Source organism: Mugil cephalus, chromosome 5 (genome assembly GCF_022458985.1).
Source record: "Mugil cephalus isolate CIBA_MC_2020 chromosome 5, CIBA_Mcephalus_1.1, whole genome shotgun sequence".
NCBI lineage: Eukaryota > Metazoa > Chordata > Actinopteri > Mugiliformes > Mugilidae > Mugil > Mugil cephalus.
In genome coordinates this window covers 5,768,086-5,791,853 of record NC_061774.1, presented here as the reverse complement: position 1 = coordinate 5,791,853, position 23,768 = coordinate 5,768,086, and the positions used below count along the sequence as shown (strand labels likewise).

Below are 23,768 nucleotides of genomic sequence, written 5' to 3'. Positions count from 1 at the left end.
GAAAATTGAGCAGCAATGTGGTTGCGTGGTCAGAGGTGTAAATCCACAGAGGGTGCTATTTACCGCTTCGCTTTTTAGTGTCGTGTTTCTCTCCTGCTAAACTACACGACATCCTTTTTTAAAATAGCTGTTTGCAGAAATGGACACATGCACACACAAATGCCAGACAATATAACTACCCTGAGCATTTCTACTGCAGTTGTCAGCGAACATCTACGCCTACGCTACCAGGCAAAAGTTTGGACACACTTTCTCACTGAATTGAATCAGAAGGTGTGTCAGAACTTTTGACTGGTAGTGTACATGTTTGTAAAAAAAAGTGGTGAAATCACATGGTGAAATTGCTGATCTGCCCCTTGTACACCCGCTTTTCTGACCTTTAGATTGATCCCACTTGCAAATCTTGAAATACATCAACTATAATATGATGAGAAGTAGCTATTTTTGAACTTAATATATCATAATAATGAAGAGCTGCTGTGTGTGGAATTAGAACGGCTCAGATCATAAGAAGAAGTTTCATTTGGGGAGTTGAGATTATTCCCTTTCTTGCCCAAGAATCAGATGAAGAATTCTCATGTCTCTTAGCCTTTGAGAGTAAATACACATTCTCAAACATTTGAATACAAAATCTCTATAGTAAACATTTTCCAAATCCCAGTAACATGTGGGATGTAGTCGACTTACTTATGCAAGTTTTGTGTATTATTCGCCAACCTGACCGATTACTCTAATACAACCAGTTTAAAGCACTACTTTGTGAGATTTAATGACAACTAGCCACCATTCTTCACAGTGTAAAATTGCATGAGCTTCTCTGTAGAGCCAACAGCTTGGAAAGGCTGCTATGTAATATGCTAATGAAAACACATTTATAAAAACTATTTTTATATTATACTATGCGATACAAATACTCATTTCTGGTCATACTGGTCCTTTAAACAGCTGTGTACACATTTTGAGCTTTTTAAGCATCTTATTTATTTTTCTAATATTAATTTGGGTATCTGCTTTAATCCCTCCTCTTTTTGACTAAACGTAGTCTCACATTGTTGCTATTTTTGTGTGTTCATGTTGACCTTAAAGGGTCTTTAGTGGAGCTTCTTGTTTGTCAGGCTTGTGGTTAGAGGATGTGGTACAGACTGTGCAGACTCAAGTGCAGAGGCGATGCTGGACCGTACAAATATGACTAACTTAACTTGAAGATTGTATCTATAAGAGTAAAGGTTGTTTTGTTTAACCAGATGTGTGGCTGATCGGTTTGAAGATTGAGTTTTGATACCCCACACCCACCTCAGGGGACCTTACCAACATTCACACTATAACACTGGTGTCGTCCCCTCCCTCAACTAACATGGTGCAGAAATTTGACGAACAGCTCAACCCCCACGAAGCCCAAAACCCACACAAACATTAAATGTTGCACAACATATATTTGCAGGCATGTGGTTAAAAAACATTTTTGTATATTAATCTGTCTTAAACAAGTCAAGATCCAGGAAGCCCCAACTGAAAACCGTTCAACAGCTCCCGCTAAAATTAGCTTGTGGAGGCTTCTTGTGAACTACAACATATCCTGTTGATGCCAAAGTCATGCATATTCTGAGTAAACATGCTCGGCGGTCTGTCAGAAGCGTCAGAAATGGCCAGCCACAGCGAACATCTCACAGCTCAGTTGACACTTGTGGCTTTGCAATTCGTTTTCACAGTCACATACAAACACCAATGTGCTTTGAAAGTAAAATACCTTGTTGGTTCAAACAAAAGTACATATGAACTCCCTATTCTTAGCTTCTTTTCTTTTAGGAAGAGACGGCATCACATGACTTTGAGTCAAATTGAGTAACTTCTATTCTTTGTTTCAAAAGGAATCCTTCACAGAAACTTTTCTCTCCTTTGGCCAAGACAATGTGATGCAGCTTTTGAGCTGTGCCAGCAACGGAAACGTCTGTATAGTGATGACTTTCACAAAAGTCCCACTGAGATAATGCAAGACAAAACCCAACCTTGATCTCATGTTGGCTCATGTTGAAATAATACAGATGAAAGGTCAGAGATTAAAACATAAAAAAACCTACCCACTGCAGCACTCTTATTCAGTTTATGTTATTATTCAGTAGACAGTATACTTTTTGGTGAGTGGGAAGCTGGTAATTATTGCGACTTTCTTGAATTACACTCAGGTACTGAAACGTGACTTGGGCTCAGCTTTCAATATCATCCAACGACATCTGGTAATCAGTAAACTCCCTAACCTCCACATCCCATCTCACCTCATCCGTTTCATACACAACTTCCTCAGTAACACACACTTTCTGTTTTCAACATCATCAAGACAAAAGAACGCATAATTGACAACCACAGGACCAACCCTACGCAGGACCCCACACTCATCAATGGCCAGCGGACAGTTTCAAATATCTCAGCGTCACGCTGGACAATAACCTCAACTTTATCCAACCCACCACAGACATCCACAAACGCTGCCAGCAGACACTCTATACCAACCACACACTCAGGCCCCTCTCTGTCAAGCCCCACCTTCTACTCCTTCTGTACTGTAGCATTATTGAACCCGTCATCATGTGCTGTGCCACCTGTTACTTCACCATGGTCCCTATCACCAATAGAAACAGACTAATCACCCACATATGCTCCAAAATAATTGGCCTTCCCACTCTCAACCTACCAGCTTTAGTTCACACCACCTCAACCTGTAAAGCACTGAAAATAGCACATGACACCTGCCACCCACACGCTCATCCCCTCTGGTATCTGATAGAGACAAATAATTTGCAAAAGGGCATGCTTTGCCAAGAGCTTAATCCCCACAGCCATATCTGCCCTGAACAACCTCAGCAGGAGGTAGAGGGTTTTCCATCATCATATCGCTCGTGCAACTGTTTGTGATATTTGTGATATTGTGACTTGTGGTGGGTGTTACCACGTATATCTACCTAATATTCTCCTCATTGATGCAGTAGCTTATTTTTTTACCCAACCGCCATCTGTCCGCTTTTAATCCAAATGTTAATTTTTATGACCCAGCCCAACCAGTCCACCCGACATATGGATTAATATGAATTCATGGAAGAGTTGTAAGAAAATCGTTGCAAAATCAACAAGACCCCACCAAATCCATACATGAAATAAAGGATCATCTGACGAACATCGAAAATACTTTACTGCAAATAAACGACTCGCCGAAACAGATTGATGCATGCGCATCAAATGTTAAATAAATTTAAATAGAGCAAATTAAAATAAAGAAAAATGAAATTTGTCACATTCCAAACATCAGCTAACAGACAGACCTAAAATCTTTGTATGATCCTCTCTCTTGATTGAGTTTTCGAGGTTTACACTGAAGTGCGTTTCTACAAGACTTAGTTGCATCTCCCCTTATTTGTCTATTGATTGAATGAAATCCTCATGTAAATACTGTGTGGTTTATTGTGATGTGGATCAATCTATGGCTCCAAATTATGTTTGGAAATCCAGCAATGGCCCGAAATCCTCGTTTAAGTTGGCTTGTTGGTGATGTCTGTATGGGAACTGGATGTAAACTGAGGCCAGAGAAATTATTTCATCCAACACTGCCGGAATGGTTCTAATTAGTGTAGGCTGTGAAGTGCTACATATATCTGCAAACTCACGCTGAAATGTTCCTGTGGCCATACATCCCAGGGTGGACAGGAGATGTGCACTGGGTTGCCTTTGGTTTAAAACAAGAGTGTTTTTGGGGAAGTTGGGGTGTTGGACAGATCAAATTAATTAACGATCTTTGGAAACGCACGGTTCTCAAAATCCTCCAATAATACACAATAAGCAAGTAGCAGTGTACTTGAACTTTTCTTGTCTTTTATAACTCGTCACGGCAAATATTCAAAGTGTCTGCTAAACTACTGACTGAACATTATTATAACATGTGGTAACGTGAAGTTTGAGATTGCTTAACACTGCGACTCTCTTAATGGGTTCTATGTGTAGTTCCACTGTTCTACCACTAGATTTTGTGTGAGTTGTGCGTAAATTTACACACTTTTCTAAGCACAAGTACAAATTGATAAATGCCATACTCTGCACTGGAATGTGCTTACGCTCTCTTTACGGACAGATCTGTGCATAAGCACGGTTGATAAATGAGGCCCCAATGTCAGTCTTGGCAACTTAGGCATGAATGAAGTGAATGAATATGTTCCTCAGGCGTAGTACTGGGGCTATGTTACAAAGCCACTGTCGAGTCAGACTATAAATTACATGCTACAAGTTTGTGATGGGCCAGAAACTGCTTCCCACTCTGATGCAGTGTCTGTGTGTATGCAGCATAACATAGCCATGGCAATATCTCAGTGAGGTTCTAATTTGGCACAGTATGGCTACTCAGTTAAAAGCACATGTCAGTCTGCTAACATGCTACAATGACAGTGCTAACTTATTTAGCAAGTATTGTTCAACATGCTTACGTGTCCATAGTACTGATTAAATGTTAATCTCATTATTAAGATTGATAATTAAGGGAATCACTAAAGTTATAAGAAAATAAGCATCTGTACTAAATGTGATAAGCATTAGATATTATTCTCTTAGCAACACGAATGTTGACACAATTTTTTGTGGCCTACAGATTAATCCTCATCTCATCTTCTACTACAGCGTAACCACACTAGGGTTGCGGAGGTTGCTGGAGACTATTCCAGCTGTCATTGGGTGAGAGGTGGGGTACACCCTGGACAGGTCGCTAGTCTATCACAGGGCTGGATTAATCCTCTGGAGACAAATTTTTGTCATTTTATTTGGGCCAACATATTGGGTCACCTGAAATGCAGGTTTACATAGTCTAGGTTTCCATGGACACTAATATTTCAGTAATTATTATAGAAGGGTGTAATAATAACCATGTAAACACACGATCCAAATGTTTCTTTCTAGTGGTGAATTCATTCTTGTAGCACTGGATCCTGCACTGCACTACCAGTAGCACTGGGAGCACCTGGGGATTCCTCAGGAGGAGTTAGTGGAAGTGGCTGTGAAGAGGGCCGTCTTTACTTCCCTGCTGAAGCTGCTGCCCCCACAACCCAAACCCGGATAAGTGGCAGACGACTATGACGACGGCACTGTATACAGGTGCTGGCCAGTAAATTAGAATATCATCAAAAAGTTGAATTATTTCAGTAATTCCATTCAAAAAGTGAAATTTGTACATTATATTCATGCAATGCACACAGACCGATGTATTTCCAATGTTTATTTCTTTTAATTTTGATATTTATAAGTGACAACTAATGAAAACTCCAAATTTGGCATCTCAAAAAATTAGAATATTGAAAAGGCCAATGAAAAAAATGTTTTTTTAGAAATGTTGGCCAACTGAAAAGAATGAACATGAAAAGCATGCGCATGTATAGCACTCAATACTTAGTCGGGGCTCCTTTTGCCTCAATCACTGCATTAATGCGGCGTGGCATGGACTCGATCAGTCTGTGGCACTGCTCAGGTGTTATGAGAGCCCAGGTTGCTCTGATAGTCGTCTTCAGCTCCTCTGCATTGTTGGGTCTAGCGCATTGCATCTTCCGCTTCACAATACCCCATAGATTTTCTATGGGGTTAAGGTCAGGCGAGTTTGCTGGCCAATCAAGGACAGGGATACCATGGTCCTTGAACCAGGTACTGGTGGTTTTGGCACTGTGTGCAGGTGCCAAGTCCTGTTGAAAAGTGAAATCTGCATCTCCATAAAGTTGGTCAGCAGCAGGAAGCATGAAGTGCTTTAAAACTTCCTGGTAGACAGCTGCATTGACCTTGGACCTCAGGAAACAGAGTGGGCCAACACCGGCAGATGACATGGCACCCCACACCATCACTGACGGTGGAAACTTTACACTGGACCTCATGCAACGTGGATTCTGTGCTTCTCCGCTCTTCCTCCAGACTCTGGGTCCTTGATTTCCAAAGGAAATGCAAAATTTGCTTTCATCAGAAAACATAACTTTGGACCACTCAGCAGCAGTCCAGTCCTTTTTATCCTTGGCCCAGGCAAGACGCTTCTTACGCTGTTTCTTGTTCAAGAGTGGCTTGACACACAGAATGCGACAGCTGAATCCCATGTCTTTCATGCGTCTCTTCGTGGTGGTTCTTGAAGCGCTGACTCCAGCTGCAGTCCACTCTTTGTGGATCTCCCCCACATTTTTGAATGGGTTTGTCGTCACAATTCTCTGCAGGGTGCGGTTATCCCTAGAGCTTGTACACTTTTTTCTACCACATTTTTTCCGTCCCTTCGCCTGTCTGTTAATGTGCTTGGACACAGAGCTCTGCGAACAGCCAGCTTCTTTAGCAATCAACTTTTGTGTCTTGCCCTCCTTGTACAAGGTGTCAATGTTCGTCTTTTGGACAACTGTTAAGTCAGAAGTCTTCCCCATGATTGTGGAGCCTTCAGAACAAGACTGAGGAACCTTTTAAAGGCCTTTGCAGGTGTTTTGAGTTAATCAGCTGATTAGTGTGGCACCAGGTGTCTTCTATAATATATAATAATATATATATATAATAATATAATCTATAATTTTCTGAGATACTGAATTTGGTGTTTTCTTTACCTGTCAGTTGTAATAATAAAAATGAAAATGAATAAACACTTGAAATATATCACTATGTGTGGAAGGAAAGTATACAGTATACAAGTTTCACCTTTTGAATGGAATTACTGAAATAATTCAACTTTTTGATGATATTCTAATTTACTGGCCAGCACCTGTAAGTGCTAAAAATGCAGTGGGGCAAAAAGTACTAGTATATGTCACTGAAATCTAGTACTAGGGTTCCTCCAGTTATTTTCTGTCAGTCAAAGAAAATTAAATGCTGCTCAGATTCTCTGAAAATGGGTCACTGGCTTGTGAACGTTCACAGGAAGTTCTACGTTTCTGCCCATCGCTATGATTGTTACTTCGTAAACTTTCATCAGCTTGAGACTAGATCTTCCATTTGAAGACATCAGTTGTGCAAGAGAGGGGTGATAAACCACAATGATCAGAGGACTGGCTGCTTTGATTCTCCTTAGTACATTGAGTGAGTTTACTTCTTCACTACCGTTTTATTTTAACCCGATGTAGATTTTTTATTGAGTGTCAGAGTCTGTCATGTTGTAATGACGTGAATGTTTGTCTGTTTTCTTTAGCTCTGATGGAAACCAACAAGGTATCTCATCAGATCTCTTTGACTGTGGCTGAACTTGGGGACAATTTGACCCTGACATGTTCAGTGGGGAGTGAACCTGGTCTGCTTTTCTGGCATAAGCAGAGTTTTGGATACGTGACTGAAACTATTGTTTCAGGAGATTTTAACAAAATAAAAATGGAGGAACCATTTAACAACTCCAGAATCAAAGTCACGAAAGTAAGTGATGTGTATTACCTTACCATAACAAATGTCAGCAAAGAAGATGAAGCGACATACTTCTGTCAAGCAGGATCGCCATACACCATGAGATTTATCACTGGCACTCTGGTGGCTGTGAAAGGTAAAGTATATTAATTTTAACGTGTTTGCTTTCAACGTGCCATTATATTTATATCTGTGAGCTAAAAAGTTATGGTTCTTTTGTTTTGGTGAATCACACAGATCCAAAAAATCAGCAGAAATCTGTCTATGTGAAACAAAGTCCCGACAAAGAGTCAGTCCAGATCGGAGGCTCTGTGACTCTGCAGTGTTCCCTTGTCAGCAGAAACTAAGTAAAGGTACCTCAGTGTCCTGACAACCACAGTGTGTACTGGTTCAGAGCTGGAGCAGAATCCTATCCAAGCATCATTTACACTCAAGGTAACAGCAGTCATGACCAAGGGCAAAGAAAGTGTGTCTACCGTCTTTCCAAAACTATCAGTGACGCCTCTGATGCTGGGACTTACTACTGTGCTGTGGTCACCTGTGGAGAGATATTATTTGGAAATGGAACTAAACTGGAGACTGGTAGGATTTTGTCTTTAATGAATGAACTATTACTTAAAATAGGTTGATGGCATTGTGACTAATAGTCTTTTTCTGAAGCTCTGGTATAATTTTCTCTGTTTTCTAGCTCACGCAGCAGGTTCTGAATTAGTTGCGCTGGTGATAACAACAATCTGCTTGGCCATATGTATGATCGCACATTTTGTTTTCATCTGTTGTCAAACTCCAAGAGCAATGTGTGAACAATATGAAGGTGAGTTGAATTTATGAAATTATATTTTAACATTCTAGTAAATAATGTTTACATTTTCAAGACAGTTTAACAACTTTAAGTTGGTAAATCATCTACTAAATCCTTCTGAATAATCAGTATTTCTGTTGTATTCATCATTAGGAATAGAAAGCACCTCTTCACATGTTCTATTTGTCTGGCGGGAAAACTACAAGACAAATGAAGCAGAAAAGGCTCAAGAGTGAAGGAAATGTTTCTGTCCCTGGATATGTGAATATGAGTTTGTGTTTCTGTGGGCTGGTTTGTTGCACTAACCCTTTGTGTGAGTAACAAAAGATGTTGTTGGTTGTTATTATTTTACTTTATTTTACTTATACCTATAATGACATAGTAATAATATTATCTCTTTATTGTATTTCTCTATGTACTTTCTCATATTTTTCCACAGTAGTTCAAAATAATTATCGTTTATTTGATGTCTAATTGTCTGAAAAAAGAGAAAATAAATAAAAAGATTTGTGAATGTTAAGAGCTGCTCTCTCAAACATGACTGAGCTCAACCTATGAAAAAAAACAAAAAACGATTGGTCGTCTTAGTCACTACTGTGACCAGAAACTTCAATGTTCAGATCCCACTATTACCTTCTAAACAAAGAGATATTTTTGAGCTGATGTTCACCCAAAAAAGCTACCAACCTGTGATGGTAGCCACCTTTTTCATATTAAGCAGAGTTTGAGTTTGTATATACTGTACTGTTAGTGTTATTATATACTTTCTTATCCTGTTGATGCCAAAGTCTTGCACATTCTGATACAAAACACCAAAGTGCTTTGAAAGTAAAATTCTATTCCCACAACAACAGCAACTCTTATTCAGTACAGGTTATTATTCAGTAGCATAATTTTTGGTGAGTGGGAAGCTGGTGAGGGGTTGTTACCTAATTATTGTGAATACAACTCTGTCAAGCTGACAGGTGTATCTGCACAGAGGGCGATACACTTAAGACTATACAACACACACACTACCAGTCAAAAGTTTCTCCAGCTGGGAGGCACTATGAGCAGCAATGACTGAACATGTTCCTCATACGTAGTGTTGTGCCTACGTTAGTAAGCTGCTGTCCTACCGAGTCAGACTATAAATGACATGTTTCATACACTGAGCTACAGGTTTGTGATGAACCAAAACCTGCTTCCTGCTCTGATGCAGTGTCTGTGTGTATGCAGCATAACACAGTCATGGCAATATCTCAGTGAGACTGTAATTTGGCACAGTCAGTACATTTAAATGCATGTGAAAAAAACAAATTAACGCCTTAATCCGACTTTAACCGAACAACTGAAGTGCATGTAAACACGTTACTCCAGGGCTGGGCAATTGATTTCTACCAGGGGCCACATGAGAAATCTGAACTGTGTTGGAGGGCCAAACCAAACGATAACTTGAAAGTAATTCTGCTCAGTATTAATTATTAATTTTCTCCCATTGTAAAAAGCAGTAAATTATATATGTTGATAAGCTGCTACTGGTAATCAGAAACATAAGAATATTCTGTAAATATTTATTTAAATTTATGAGTTTTGGTGTAGGTTGAAGAGGGAAATGAAACACAATCGATGTGTAGTTTTGGATATAACGCATTGGAATGTTGGAAACTTTGTCCTCTTTGGAAAACTTCGGTGGACCAAGGAGGGACCATGTAGCTACATGAATTATTTTCTGTATCTCAATAAATTTCAAGAAATGTTTAACCCTTTAAGACCTGGATGTCCGTCTGCCCACAAAGAGAAGCTTGCTGTATTTGAATTACCGTAACTCCCCGATGGATAATATTCAAGTTGCGCTTTCTAGAAAAAATGCTGCCATTACGGTAATGATGACGCACCGCTGCTGTTGGCTGCAGGTTGGAGAGCAACGATCACGGAGCCCCAGCAAGAGAGACTTGTTTGGAGGAATTTGTTGGTAAAAAGTAAGTTAGTTATACCCTTGAGATGTCAAGAAGGTCTTCCAGGCAAAAGCACAACTAACCAGTGTTCAGTCACAATGAATATTGTCAATAGCGCAAACCACTGTTGTGTTCCCTTGTCAGCAGAAACCAAGTAAAGGTACATCAGTGTCCTGACAACCACAGTGTGTACTGGTTCAGAGCTGGAGCAGAATCCTATCCAAGCATCATTTACACTCAAGGTAACAGCAGTCATGACCAAGGGCAAAGAAAGTGTGTCTACCGTCTTTCCAAAACTATCAGTGACGCCTCTGATGCTGGGACTTACTACTGTGCTGTGGCCACATGTGGAGAGATCCTGCTTGGTGAGGGAACTAAAGTGGAGACAGGTATGTATTTTAACGTCTTATTTAAATGACGATCATTTATTAACATTTATAACATTGATTTAAGTTAGTCGTCGATTTTTAGAAACCAGTTAAGTTAACAGGATACAGGAGGGTGACTTGACCTTTCACCAGTGAAGTCTGGCCTCCTCGCCACCATTCCTCTGTTCTGTCAGTGTTCTGTCCCAAGCCAAAAATTAAATAAATAAAAAATACCTTTAAATCTACAAGTTTACACACGTTCTGCACATTATTGGTGAAAGTCAACATTTTAATAGATTACTTTTAATTAATTAATTCATTAATTTTAGCTTTAAAAAAACGAATTGGGCAGAAAATATTTTAAAAGCATTTGATCAATTAAGAATCATTCATGGATCACATTTTTGTCTGTATATTTTTTCATTTGTCTATGTTTATAATCGAGTTAGTTTCAGGTTTTAAATTTGAGTTATTTCCATGAATATGTCAGTGAAAACGTAGAGGTGTGAAATGCTGCTTCTCCTAGTGCCACTGAGCCACACGTATGCTGAAGACACAGATAACAACTACTTCTACTACTACGAGAACTACTACCACAAAACCTTTACTCCTCTAACTACTTCAGTGTTAGTATCTGAACTCTGTGTTGTTGTAAATTTGCAGACAGGATCTGATGTAGTCAACACGGTGATGTGTATAAAGTCTGTACTCAAGCTCATGGTAATCCATTCATTGAGACACATGCCACTAAACAACCATAATGTACTAACACTGAGAGGACGTCAAACTATACTGTTGTTCAGACAGTATCAGGTCCAGTCCGTCCAGGAGACTCAGTGACTCTCCAGTGTTCAGTCCTCTCTGACTCTGAGAACAAGACGTGTCCAGGAAATCTCAGTGTGTTCTGGTTCAGAGCTGGATCACAGACATCTCATCCAAACATTATCTATACGGATGGAGATATGAGTAATAAATGTGAGAAAAGATCTGAGGCTCGGAGATGTAACTACAGCATCTCTAAGGACGTCAGCTCCTCTGATGCTGTGGCCACATGTGGAGAGATATTATTTGGAAATGGAACTAAACTGGAAAGTGTTATGACTTTGCCTTTAATGAATGAACTATTACTTAAAATAGGTTGATGGCATCATGACTAATAGTCTTTTTCTGAAGCTCTGGTATCATTTTCTCTGTTTTCTAGCTCACGCAGCAGGTTCTGAATTAGTTGTGCTGGTGATAACAACAATCTGCTTGGCCATATTTATGATCGCACATTTTGTTTTCATCTCTTGTCAAACTCCAAGAACAATGTGTGAACAATATGAAGGTGAGTATTGTTTTAACATTCTAGTAAATAATGTGTCATTTTTCAAGACAGTTTAACAACTTTAAGTTGGTAAATCATCTACTAAATCCTTCTGAATAATCGGTATTTCTGTTTTATTCATCATTAGGAATAGAAAGCACCTCTTCACAAGTTCTATTTGTCTGGTGGGAAAATTACAAGACAAATGAAGCAGAAAAGGCTCAAGAGTGAAGGAAATGTTTCTGTCCCTAGTCTCTAGTCACGACTGAGACTAGAGACTTCAGTGTTCAGATCCCACTATTACACAGTAAAATCACCATACCCAAATTAACACTGTAAGAGTTGATCTTAACACTTTTAAAGTGTCTATATGGGTCCACACGTCAGAGTGTTAATTTAACACTTTTTTGAGTGTTGATAGCTTTACACTAAATTAGTGTAAATTTGACTCTTCTTGTAGTTAAATTTAACACTGCCTAACACCAACCGGTGTTAGTTTTTTTTAACACTTAAGTGTTATCCCCATAACACTTAAAATGTGTCAATATAATTCTTATACAATCCTACAAAAAATACTTGGAAAATAAACTTAACTAAAATAAAAAAGGTAGTCCTGTTTGACAGTTCAAAAACATTTATTTTCAAACTTGCACCACAAAAATATCACAACATGCAACAGTAAGGCACAATGTATGTATGTAGCGTTAGCACCACATTAGCACGCTAGCTAGCAACTCCCAACCATTAGCATCATCTTATCACGTTTTATATCTATGGTTACAAACTGCATGACTCGTCTCACTCAGCCGAAACGTTAAGCCAAACGTACCGTTTACTGCTGTTACTCACTTTCTATGTTACAGTGAGGCCAGGCATGCATGCTAACCTCTAGCTCATTAAGCAAGTGTTCGGATGATTAGTAACAGCGCGACAAGTAAAGTTTGTCGTTAACACTTGAGGTGTTAAACACAGGATTAGAGTTTGGAGTAGGAAGTTCTGAGTTAATATTTAAACATTTACACCTAGAGGTTATGATTTAGTGACACTTCCTTTTTACACTCAGTTTTAACAACAACTATTTATCGACTGAGAGTTAATTATAATGGATTAACTCTACCCAGAGTATAATTAACTCTTCAAGTGTATGTCTAGTTTAACACCAAGAATTCCACTCTTCTTTATTTGCTGTGTACCTTCTAAACAAAGAGATATTTTTGAGCTGATGTTCACCTAAAAAGCTACCAACCTGTGATGGTAGCCACCTTTTTCATATTAAGCACCAAAATCTGTGCTCCTTATTTTCAGTATATTACAAAAATATCATTATGAGTTTGTATATACTGTACTCTTGCTGTTATTATATACTTTCTTATCCTGTTGATGCCAAAGTCATGCACATTCTGAGTAAACATGCTCGGCGGTCTGTCAGAAGCGTCAGATATGGCCAGCCACTGCGAACATCTTGCAGCTCAGTTGACATTTGTGGCTTTGAAATTTGTTTTCACAGTCACACACAAACACCAAAGTGCTTTGAAAGTAAAATACCTTGTTGGTTCAAACTAAAGTGCATATGAACTACTTGTTCATCAGATATTCTTTGCAGGCTTGTCTAATCTACCAATAAGGTCAGTTGGCTTAATGATTTTTACTGTTGTACCCAATGTCATTTCATCTCTGCCCTCCAGCTGAAAAGATAATTGTTATTAAAAAGATCAGATCTTTTGTAATTACAGTGTGTTGAACTATGAGTTATACACACACACACACACACACACACACACACACACACACACACACACACACACTCACACACTGAACATGCCAAGGCACCTTTTGTATATTTGTTCCTAACGCTCATTCTGATTACAATGTTCATTTTATTTTACTAGATAATAATTATTTTGATTTGATTTTCATCTAATCTTGTTTTATTTCATCTATTTTGTGTTTTAATGAGTGTTTACTTTCATGTGTAACAAAGCTACTGTGACAAAGTAATTTCCCTCATGGATCATTAAATAAAGTGACTTGACTTAAAGTCTGTCTGAGTCTATGTCTAAGCCTCCCATCATAGCTGTTGTTGATTTAACATATCACCTAACTCCACCACTGCTGATAATTCACTGCTCAGTACATGAGCACAAAAGCAATCCGTTCTGAAGTGGTGGGACCCACCAGCGGATGTGCTTACAAGGAGCTTTTACCATCAAAGCACAAGGTTTGCTACATCATGTGCTTTTAGGAAGAGATGGCATCACATGACTATGAGTCAAATTGACTATGAGTCAAATTCTATTTTTTGTTTCAAAAGGAATCCTTGACAGAAACTTTCCTCTGGCAAAGACAATGTGATGCAACTTTTGAGTTGTGCCAGCAACCGAAAGTCTGTATAGTGATGACTTTCACAAAAGTCCCACTAAGATAATATATGAGAAAACCCAAACTTAATCTCATGTTGACTCATGTTGAAATAATAAAGATAAAAGGTCAGAGATTAAAAAAAATAAAATAATTAATACTCACAACAACAGCAACTCTTTTCAGTACAGGTTATTATTCAGTACCATAATTTTTGGTGAGTGGGAAGCTGGTGAGGGGTTGTTACCTAATTATTGTGAATACAACTCTGTCAAGCTGACAGGTGTATCTGCACAGAGGGCGATACACTTAAGACTATACAACACACACACTACCAGTCAAAAGTTTCTCCAGCTGGGAGGCAGTATGAGCAGCAATGACTCAACATGTTCCTCATACGTAGTGTTGTGCCTACGTTAGTAAGGTGCTGTCCTACCGAGTCAGACTATAAATGACATGTTTCATACACTGAGCTACAGGTTTGTGATGAACCAAAACCTGCTTCCTGCTCTGATGCAGTGTCTGTGTGTATGCAGCATAACACAGTCATGGCAATATCTCAGTGAGACTGTAATTTTGCACAGTCAGTACATTTACATGAATGTGAAAAAAACTAATTAACGCCTTAATCCAACTTTAACTGTACAACTGAAGTGCATGTAAACAAGTTACTCCAACTAAAATCCGAGTTCTCTTTATCCGATTAAGACACAGAGATAATGCCATTGGAAAACGTTTTTCTGTGGCCGCATGAACAACTCTTTATTATATGACTTAATAGGTCAACTAGAAAAGGGATGGTATTATCATGGTGTTAACCTGTTGACGAGACACATATCGCCACCTAGTGTGGAGGAGGACATGTTCCCGTCAGTTATTTAAGATCAATTAAGCTGTGCACGTGCACATAATCACACTGCTGAGTGTTCCTACTCAGTTAAATGTCAGTCTGCTAACATGCTGCACTGACGGTGCTAACTTATTTAGCAAGTATTGTTTAACATGCTCACGTGTCCATAGCACCGATAAAATGTTAATGTTAGTATTAAGATAGATAATTAAGGGAATGACTAAAATTATTTAAATTCACAATGCAGTGAAAATAAGCATCTGTACTGAATGTGATAACCATTAGATTTTATTCTCTTGGCAACACAAATGTTGACCTAAAATTTTGGCCTACAGATTAATCCTCTGCTCATCTCTTCTTCTACTACCACCTATCCTCACTGGGGTGGTGGAGGTTGCTGGAGCCTATCCCAGCTGGTGTGAGGTGGGGTACACCCTGGACAGGTCGCCAGTCTATCATAGGGCTGGATTAATCCTCTGGAGACAAATGTTTAAAACAATCTGAGCAACAGTTAGTTGTTAGTGTTAGTTAGTGGTTTACATTGGCTAAGTTGTAGTGCAAAAAAGTTGAAGGGATTGTCCATGTGAACATAGCCATCTCTCTCCATCTAGTATAGTGAAAGATACTCTGATGAGGCCAGAGTCTATAAATGCTTTTTGATAGGACTTTCAAATTAACTTGGCACTTTATTTTTAACTTTTGGGTATGATTTAATTCTGTGTACTATATTTGGTTTCTCGGACCTGATTTGTATCGTGTTGTGTTGCACATAACATGTGACAGCATTTAGTCTCTGCCATGAGACTGAATCAATCTTTGTTTTTCTCACCTTTTGTAGAATTGCATGAGAAGCTGTGGCTTTTTCATTACTGTAACCACTCGTCAACTGTCTTGTGTAAGAAATAAGATGTTTACTCTTGGTCAGTGATGATGTGGGTGTTAAATCTGTCTGCACAGCGCAAAAAAGAGCGACGGAAATTGAACTGCCTGCCCCACTTTCCACAAACAAAAAGATTATCATCATCATCTTATCATTGCCAAAATCACATTAGACGACTTCAAACAGGTGAACGATGTGTTTACATCGTTCCCCTGTGTAGATCATATTTAATAATGTTATAAGTGAAGAGCAGGGCCTAATTTTAACTGGTTATATCATTATATCACTCATTGAATGTTTCATACATAAAATCTGAATATGAGAAAAAGCACAGTATAAGTTTTAAAAAATGCAGTGGGGCAAAAAATACTAGTATATGTCACTGAAATCTACTTAAATTTAGTGTTCCTTCAAAGACCTTTTCCACTCATTTTTTCCATAACTTTTTAGGAGTTGCGTCGGAGCTACAACATTTTAAAAATCCTTTTAGTGCAGTTATTTTCAGTCAGTCAAAGAAAACTAAATGCTGCTCAGATTCTCTGAAAATGGGTCACTGGCTTGCAAACGTTCACAGGAAGTTCTATGTTTCAGCCAATCGCTATGATTGTTTCTTTGTAAACTTTCATCAGCTTGTGACTAGATCTTCCATTTGAAGACATCAGTTGTGCAAGAGAGGGGTGATAAACCACAATGATCAGAGGACTGGCTGCTTTGATTCTTCTTAGTATACTGTGTGAGTTCACTTCTTCACTACCGTTTTATTTTAACCCAATGTAGATTTATTATTTAGTGTCAGAGTCTGTCATGTTGTAATGACGTGAATGTTTGTGTGTTTTCTTTAGCTCTGATGGAAACCAACAAGGCTTCTCATCAGATCTCTTTGACTGTGGCCGAACTTGGGGACAATTTGACCCTGACATGTTCAGTGGGGAGTGAACCTGGTCTGCTTTTCTGGCATAAGCAGAGTTTTGGATACGTGACTGAAACTATTGTTTCAGGAAGTTTTGGCAAAATAAAAATGGAGGAACCATTTAATAACTCGAGAATCAAAGTCACGAAAGTGAGTGATGTGTATTACCTTACCATAACAAATGTCAGCAAAGAAGATGAAGCGACATACTTCTGTCAAGCGGGATCGCCATACAACATGAGATTTATCTCTGGAACTCTGGTGGCTGTGAAAGGTAAAGTATATTCCTTTGAACGTGTTTGCTTTGAACGTGCCATTATATTTATATCTGTGAGCCGAAAAGTTATGGTTCTTTTGTTTTGGTGAATCACACAGATCCAAAAAATCAGCAGAAATCTGTCTATGTGAAACAAAGTCCCAACAAAGAGTCAGTCCAGATCGGAGGCTCTGTGACTCTGCAGTGTTCCCTTGTCAGCAGAAACCAAGTAAAGGTACCTCAGTGTCCTGACAACCACAGTGTGTACTGGTTCAGAGCTGGAGCAGAATCATATCCAAGCATCATTTACACTCAAGGTAACAGCAGTCATGACCAAGGGCAAAGAAAGTGTGTCTACCGTCTTTCCAAAACTATCAGTGACGCCTCTGATGCTGGGACTTACTACTGTGCTGTGGTCACCTGTGGAGAGATCCTGCTTGGTGAGGGAACTAAAGTGGAGACAGGTATGTATTTTAACGTGTTATTTAAATGACGATCATTTATTAACATTAATAATATTGATTTAAGTTAGTCGTCAATTTTTAGAAACCAGTTTGGTCAAACACACTAAATTTTAACAGCTTTAAAAAAACGTAATTGGCAGAAGGTATTTTAAAAGCATTTGATCAATTAAGAATCATTCATGTATCACATTATTGTTTGTATATTTTTTCATTCGTCTGTGTTTAAAATGGAGTTAGTTTCAAGTTTTAAATTTGAGTTATTTCCATGAACATGTCAATGAAAATGAGGAGGTGTGAAATGCTGTAGACACAGATAACAACCAAATCTGCTACTTCGAGAACTACTACCACAAAATCTTTCTAACAACTTTAGTGTTATTATCTGAACAGATACTGAAGTATCTGAAGCAACGTCTTGCCGCAAGTCTGCAGACAGGATCTGATGTTCTCAACACGATGATGTGTCGCGCTCGCTAATCAGAAGGCCTATAAAGGCTGTACTCAAGATTATGATAATCCATTCATTGTTGAGATACATGCGACTAATCTAGCTAAAAAAAATCCACAAAACAAACCTTGTCACCATACCCTCAATGCTATTAACAAATCTGAACCACTTAGTCAAGGTGCAGTGTGTTTTTGTTTTTGTTTTTTTTTTAATCAAACCTTGGGGAGAAGGCTTTTGGGAACAATGTATGATAAATATAAATGACTGTTCAGCCAGTGTTAGACACAATTTGATACAGTTTTAGACACTTCATCATTTGTACTATTGTAAAGCTAAGATCCACAAGTTGGATTCAACAACATCACCATTATGTATCAGATGCAAGATTTCTGAAGGAACACTGGCACATACTCTTTGGTCAAGTTATCTTCCTAGTGGTATGATATTTTTCAGTGTTTTTCCAGAGCCTTTAAGAAGAGCCGGAGCCCAGACCAATTGATTGCGGTCTTAGGGCTAATTAATACAAAACTCAGGCTGCATCTTTTGGTATTATTTTGCAAATGTGGATAACTGACTCCGCACCAACGTTTGAGATGTGGCTTAGATGGGAAGTCTGGAAAAAAATCAGAAATTACAACAAAATTAAATTGAAATGTTTTGCTAGGACTTGGGACCCGTACATAAATCCGATAAGTGTAGTCTGAAAAGTTTGTTCATGTGTTATTTTGGTCGCTGTATTTTAAATTTCATTTTTTTTTTTTTTTGTGCCACATACCATTCTGGACTGTGATTATATGTTATATCTGTTGTGTTCTATTTCCGACAAAATTAATAAAAATATTTAAAAACAAAAAATCCACAATAAGTCCATGTGTTGTTTCTGTGAACTGATGTCAGCTCTGTATGTGTGGGATGTTTTCTCTTTCCAGAACAACAGTGTCTGCTGGTCATTGTGTTCGGGGCACTGCTGGGCTGCAGTCTGCTTGTGAATATTGCTCTGATCATCAAAAGGAGGAAAAAGCCAGTTTGTGGACATTGCAAAGGTGGGTTTATCACGTGTACGACACATGTGGCATGATTGTTGGTGCCAGATGTACTGCTTTAATATTAACTCTGGATCTTCTCAAATGTTAAAGTTGCCTTGCTAATTAGTATTTTTTAATTTTTTGTAACAGGACGCGTAACAGCTTCGAATCATGCTGAACAAGACGGATCAAATGAGGGTCAGACAAGTAATGGGGTAAATATAATCTAAATATCGCCAAATGTGCAATTCTTTGGTAAATAAATGAATGCTGATTAATGCACAAAGTGCGGTTTGAATGAGAAAAGGAAAATTCCCTAACTAAAATGAGTTTGCAGTGAGATGTGGGCAGGGGGAGACAAAAATACATGACCTCTGACCTGGAGGGGATTACAGAATATAAAATCAAAGTACGAAAAAAGGTTGTTGGTTAATTCCTTCTTGAACAAAACATATTAGCATTTTCTGTTTTTACACAGCTGAGGTCAACGACAGGTTATGTGTGGGCAAAAAAAATAGGTTTTCCTTGGTTGGGACAGAAGGAAATATTGTAGGTCAGGTTATAATGTTGAGGTTAAGGGTTCTTTGTTGTCACAGTTACAATAAAAACCTGGTGATTGGGCGACTGCATTCACATCAGTCTGTACGGGATGTGGTTTCAGTCAAAGCGAGACTACTTGGTGAAAGTGGGCGTCAGTGACCCTATTTTTGTCCGTTTATGACATCCACATCACGTATCAAATTGCAAATGTGGAGGTAAGATTTCTTTTTACTGGAAGCCTTCTGGTTTTTGTTTGTAGTCGGAGCGGTAATGAACAAACATGTTTGAACGAGTTTTAGTTGCACACAGGTAAAAGATTGTTGCAATAGAGAAATATCTGCAACTGTTCCATTGTTCACAATTTTACAGAACTTGTACAAAAAGTCAGGATTTACATTCAACGTTCATGTTCCTGCACAGGCTGAACAGTTTCTCGGTCCTAGACCATGATGTAAGGTCACCCCTGGAAAAACGTCCTTTAATAGACACCTTTAACAAATAGCATTTCTCTACATTACACTCTAACCATGAATGTCCACAATTGCTGGCTGGTTACCACACTGACAAGTGAGTAAACAACCCTGAGAGCTCTCCACGAACCTACACCGTAGGTAAAAAAAATAAATAAAAATAACGGACTCCCACCAATCCCCATCAATTAGACCAAAACAAGCCTTTCAGAAGAGAAGTGAAACAGAAACAGCAGCTGATTTTGTTTTATCATTTAAACTTTGCCACAACTAATGCAAGGCACTTCTTCAGTTTCCATTTGTTACTGCTGTTTTTATATTATATGCAAATTAATTTAAGTTACAACCGAGCTTTGATGAGACGAATGTGTCTTATTCTTAGTCCCATCTAAATGACCTTAGATTAGATTGGGCTTCCTAGTACAGAGGATCTCCTTAAAGGAAGAAGAGTTTGCATTGGTTCAAGATTGTTATGTTATGTTACCACACAATTCAGTTACAATGGAAATCATCATTGGATGTTTTGTGGCACGCTGTATTTAACAGATTTGAATGTATACTGTTTTACAGTTGTAAAATAAGTTATGATATTGTTGTTTTGCAGAATGGCGAAGAAGTTGAATTAAACTATGTGGCGCTGGATTTCCCTTCAAGAAAATCCAAAAGATGGAAGGAGAAGAAGGAGTTGCAGGAGGAATGTTTGTACTCCAGCATGAGAGACAAATCGTGAAAGGTTGACCCCATGAAAAATGATCAGTTATTGTTATTGTTCAGCTTTTAAATACAGTAAGATACATATAGCGCTATAACTGTCGGATGTTGGCTGTTTAAACTAAAGCTGGATACTGTCATGATTACTAATGTGCTTTTGTTTTTGTCTTGTATTGCATATCAGATTGTTTTTGAATAACCTCATAAAAACATGGATAAACACGAATATTATCAGAAAAAAACATCTCTGACTGCTCTTCAAATCTGTTGGTGCAGTCAATCGCACAATAGCTCTTCCCCATTGTTTAATCAAATTTATAATTTAGCCTATGATTCAAACTAATGCTGCTAATCTCCACGCTCAACTGTCACTTTTTGCCACTCAGTGGTTGTAACCACAGGGACTTCGCTTGCTGTGACGTCACGTGCATACCCTTCAACCATGAAAATGTCCTTTCTGTATTTTTCCCAGTCAGTCATACGTCTTTGGTCAGTTGATTAAAAGAAAGGATTGGAGTGAGACAATCAAAAATGTGAACACTTCATATCAGATAAGATTAATATGTAATGCAGCATCAGCTTCAGCCTGGAGAACGCTATGGGTTAGGGTCCAAGGTTTGTCTAACGTGTTCATTGTCTAAACAGGTTAGGTTATTAATGGTTATTCACCAGCTGATGGTGGTAAAAATGCCAGCAGTAAGGCATGAAAAATCTCTTTGTTTATAATGTGGAATTCTTGGAGAAAAGAAACGCTATATAAGGAGAGTGTTGGAGCTGAACTGTTGGCACCTGAAAGTCTCTCTGTTTCGCCCAGGATTTTTTTGACACTGATCTTTCTTCTAATAAAGCTTTTTTGAGTACAAGAGAAGACTTGTCAGCGGTGATAACTTCTTTTCATCAACAAATCAATATACAACAACTAAAACGTGACTGAAATTATAATAAATAAATAAATCATTATTTAGGGGATTTTTGTTATTAATGCTAATGATAACCGCTAAGTAACGCAACGAGTTTCAGAGGTGTCCAAGCAGAAGTTGCATTTGCTACATTACCCTCCACAGTGGTTCCACTGTAATATCTTTGTAGAAGAGGCTTCAATTGACAAAGACAGCCCCTCTGTATGTACAGAGCGGCAAAAGCATGGACAAAAGTCATCGTTCAAATTTGCAAATCTTGCACATATCTATTCAAGACATTGTTATAGGCGTCTAATAATTTGTATGCCTCTTTTCTTTCATGTAAATGTTGGGTTTCTCAATTAGGTCCATGTAAATGCCTGCCCTTTGCAGGGTGGGCAGTCCTGTCAAATGATCCATCCAGTGATGGATGATTTGACAAATTATGTTAATCATTATTTGGGGGATTCTTGCCACACGTTAATGCTAATGCTAATTGCGAGCCAATGCAACACTTCAGCGGTGTCCAAGCAAAAGTTGCATTTCCTACGTTACCCTCCACAGTGGTTCCACTTATTTCTTGTAATATTTTTGTTGGAGAGGCTTCACTTGATAAAAACAGACCAGACTTCGCCCCTGTCCTCCTTTGGTCAAATGTCCATCCAGTGACAGTGTAGGGGTCGATGTGAATGTAGTCCCATCCGTCAGAGTCAGTCTCTAAAATATGCGTTTTCCTCGTCCATTCGTATCAAAACAGTCCATTGAAATATGCTAACCAGCGTTTACAGGCTATAGTGTTTGAGATGTTTGGCATCCAGTTGAGCCCCGCCCCTCAACAAAGGTCACTGTGTTTACAAACTGTGAAAGGGTCTATAAATATGGAGTTACATTTGAGCCTCTGGAAGCCGGAACTTGGGCAAAATGACTATCCTTAGTCAAACAGACACATAAATAGAAAAAAATAAAGAAATAAAAAATAGGAGCCGTATGTAATCATACCGGACATGTACTCTTGTGTCATTGAATCACCGGGTAATATATGACAGTCGCCATCAATTCATAATAATTCCATAATGTTAGATTAATGAATCATGACATAAATACAGGAACATAACTCTGTGCCCCGTTGTTACCCGTCATTTTAGTTCAGCATCAACATTCACTACTTTGAATTAGCATGAATCTTTAACATAACCACTCTGACGACTGACATTAGCTAATGTTAGCATCATCATGATTAAGTGTTTGCTGCAAACTTAGACTTAGACAGACTTTAATGATCCACGAGGGAAATTACTTACAGTACAACTACTGTTGCTTCGTGCACATAAAAGTAAAACACACACACAAGAAAAAATCAAATAAATAAGATTAGATTAAAATAAAATAAAATATATTATTGACTAGCATAGTGAAATAAACCATTGACACCAAAACCGTTTTTTGAACCAGGCTGGAAACATGTTTAATAATACTGTAAAGTTGGGCTTTTTAACATGGGGGTCAATGGGGATTTTCTCCCTTTTGCAGCCAGCCTCAAGTGGCCACTCGATGAACTGCAATTGTTTGCATCTTCTGCATGGGCTTCATCGCTCAGACCTGGAGGTTGCCGCCTGGGACTGACATGCAGCAAAGGCCGTTTGGTGCGGGATTCGAACTGGGGCCGTCTGCAGCCTCAAAACATGGGGGGTGCTCTACCCATAATAAGTCCCCATAGTGGACTTTTTAAACTGAGCTCAATCCATTTTGTCCAATCTCTGCTCACACACAGGAAGCAGAAAAAACAAAGAAAACACAGAGGCCCCTACCGGCAGGGAGGGAGCACAGCACTACACAGGCAGGCATGTAAACCTGTTCTTCCTCTACATGTTTGCCTGAAGTCTGTTAAACATCAGGTATGTGAAGAGTTTCCAGGAGGGACAGAAATAAAACAGCACGTTACATTCTTCTTGATGATCTGGGTCATTTTATTTTGCATCCATGTAAACAGAAATCCGGCTTGTTCCAGTGCATCCCGCAAAATTGGAGGCGAGGTCAACACCTTGTTCTGTTTTATGTTTGTTGAATTGTTGTGTGTGTGTCAGGCTGCATCCTGCCAGATGCAAATGATGCAGTTTTGAGCTGATATGGTTTTCTTTAACTGTGTGGAAAGGGGCTGAAATCCATAATG

At 38.7% G+C, this 23,768-nt stretch overlaps 1 protein-coding gene and 1 pseudogene across 1 annotated transcript; both read left to right on the top strand.

Moving 5' to 3' along the window:
- Positions 1-6,916: 6,916 nt before the first annotated feature.
- Positions 6,917-9,210, top strand: LOC125008390 (annotated as a pseudogene).
- Positions 9,211-16,465: 7,255 nt separating this feature from the next.
- On the top strand, positions 16,466-21,557 carry LOC125008388. The gene is made up of 6 exons (XM_047585606.1): positions 16,466-16,608; positions 16,718-17,059; positions 17,161-17,505; positions 18,883-18,996; positions 19,129-19,193; positions 20,593-21,557. Exons 1-6 carry the CDS (start codon positions 16,566-16,568, stop codon positions 20,716-20,718), a joined length of 1,035 nt encoding a protein of 344 aa, XP_047441562.1. The 5' UTR covers positions 16,466-16,565; the 3' UTR covers positions 20,719-21,557.
- The last annotated feature ends 2,211 nt before the right edge of the window (positions 21,558-23,768 follow it).

What these genes read in the sequence shown, in the direction of transcription:
- LOC125008388 (XM_047585606.1), top strand. Translation starts at nt 16,566, where the DNA reads ATGATCAGAGGACTGGCTGCTTTGATTCTTCTTAGTATACTGT. An exon ending in GATTCTTCTTAGTATACTGT is followed by an intron (nt 16,609 to 16,717) that starts GTGAGTTCACTT and finishes TGTTTTCTTTAG; the next exon opens with CTCTGATGGAAACCAACAAG. An exon ending in AACTCTGGTGGCTGTGAAAG is followed by an intron (nt 17,060 to 17,160) that starts GTAAAGTATATT and finishes TGAATCACACAG; the next exon opens with ATCCAAAAAATCAGCAGAAA.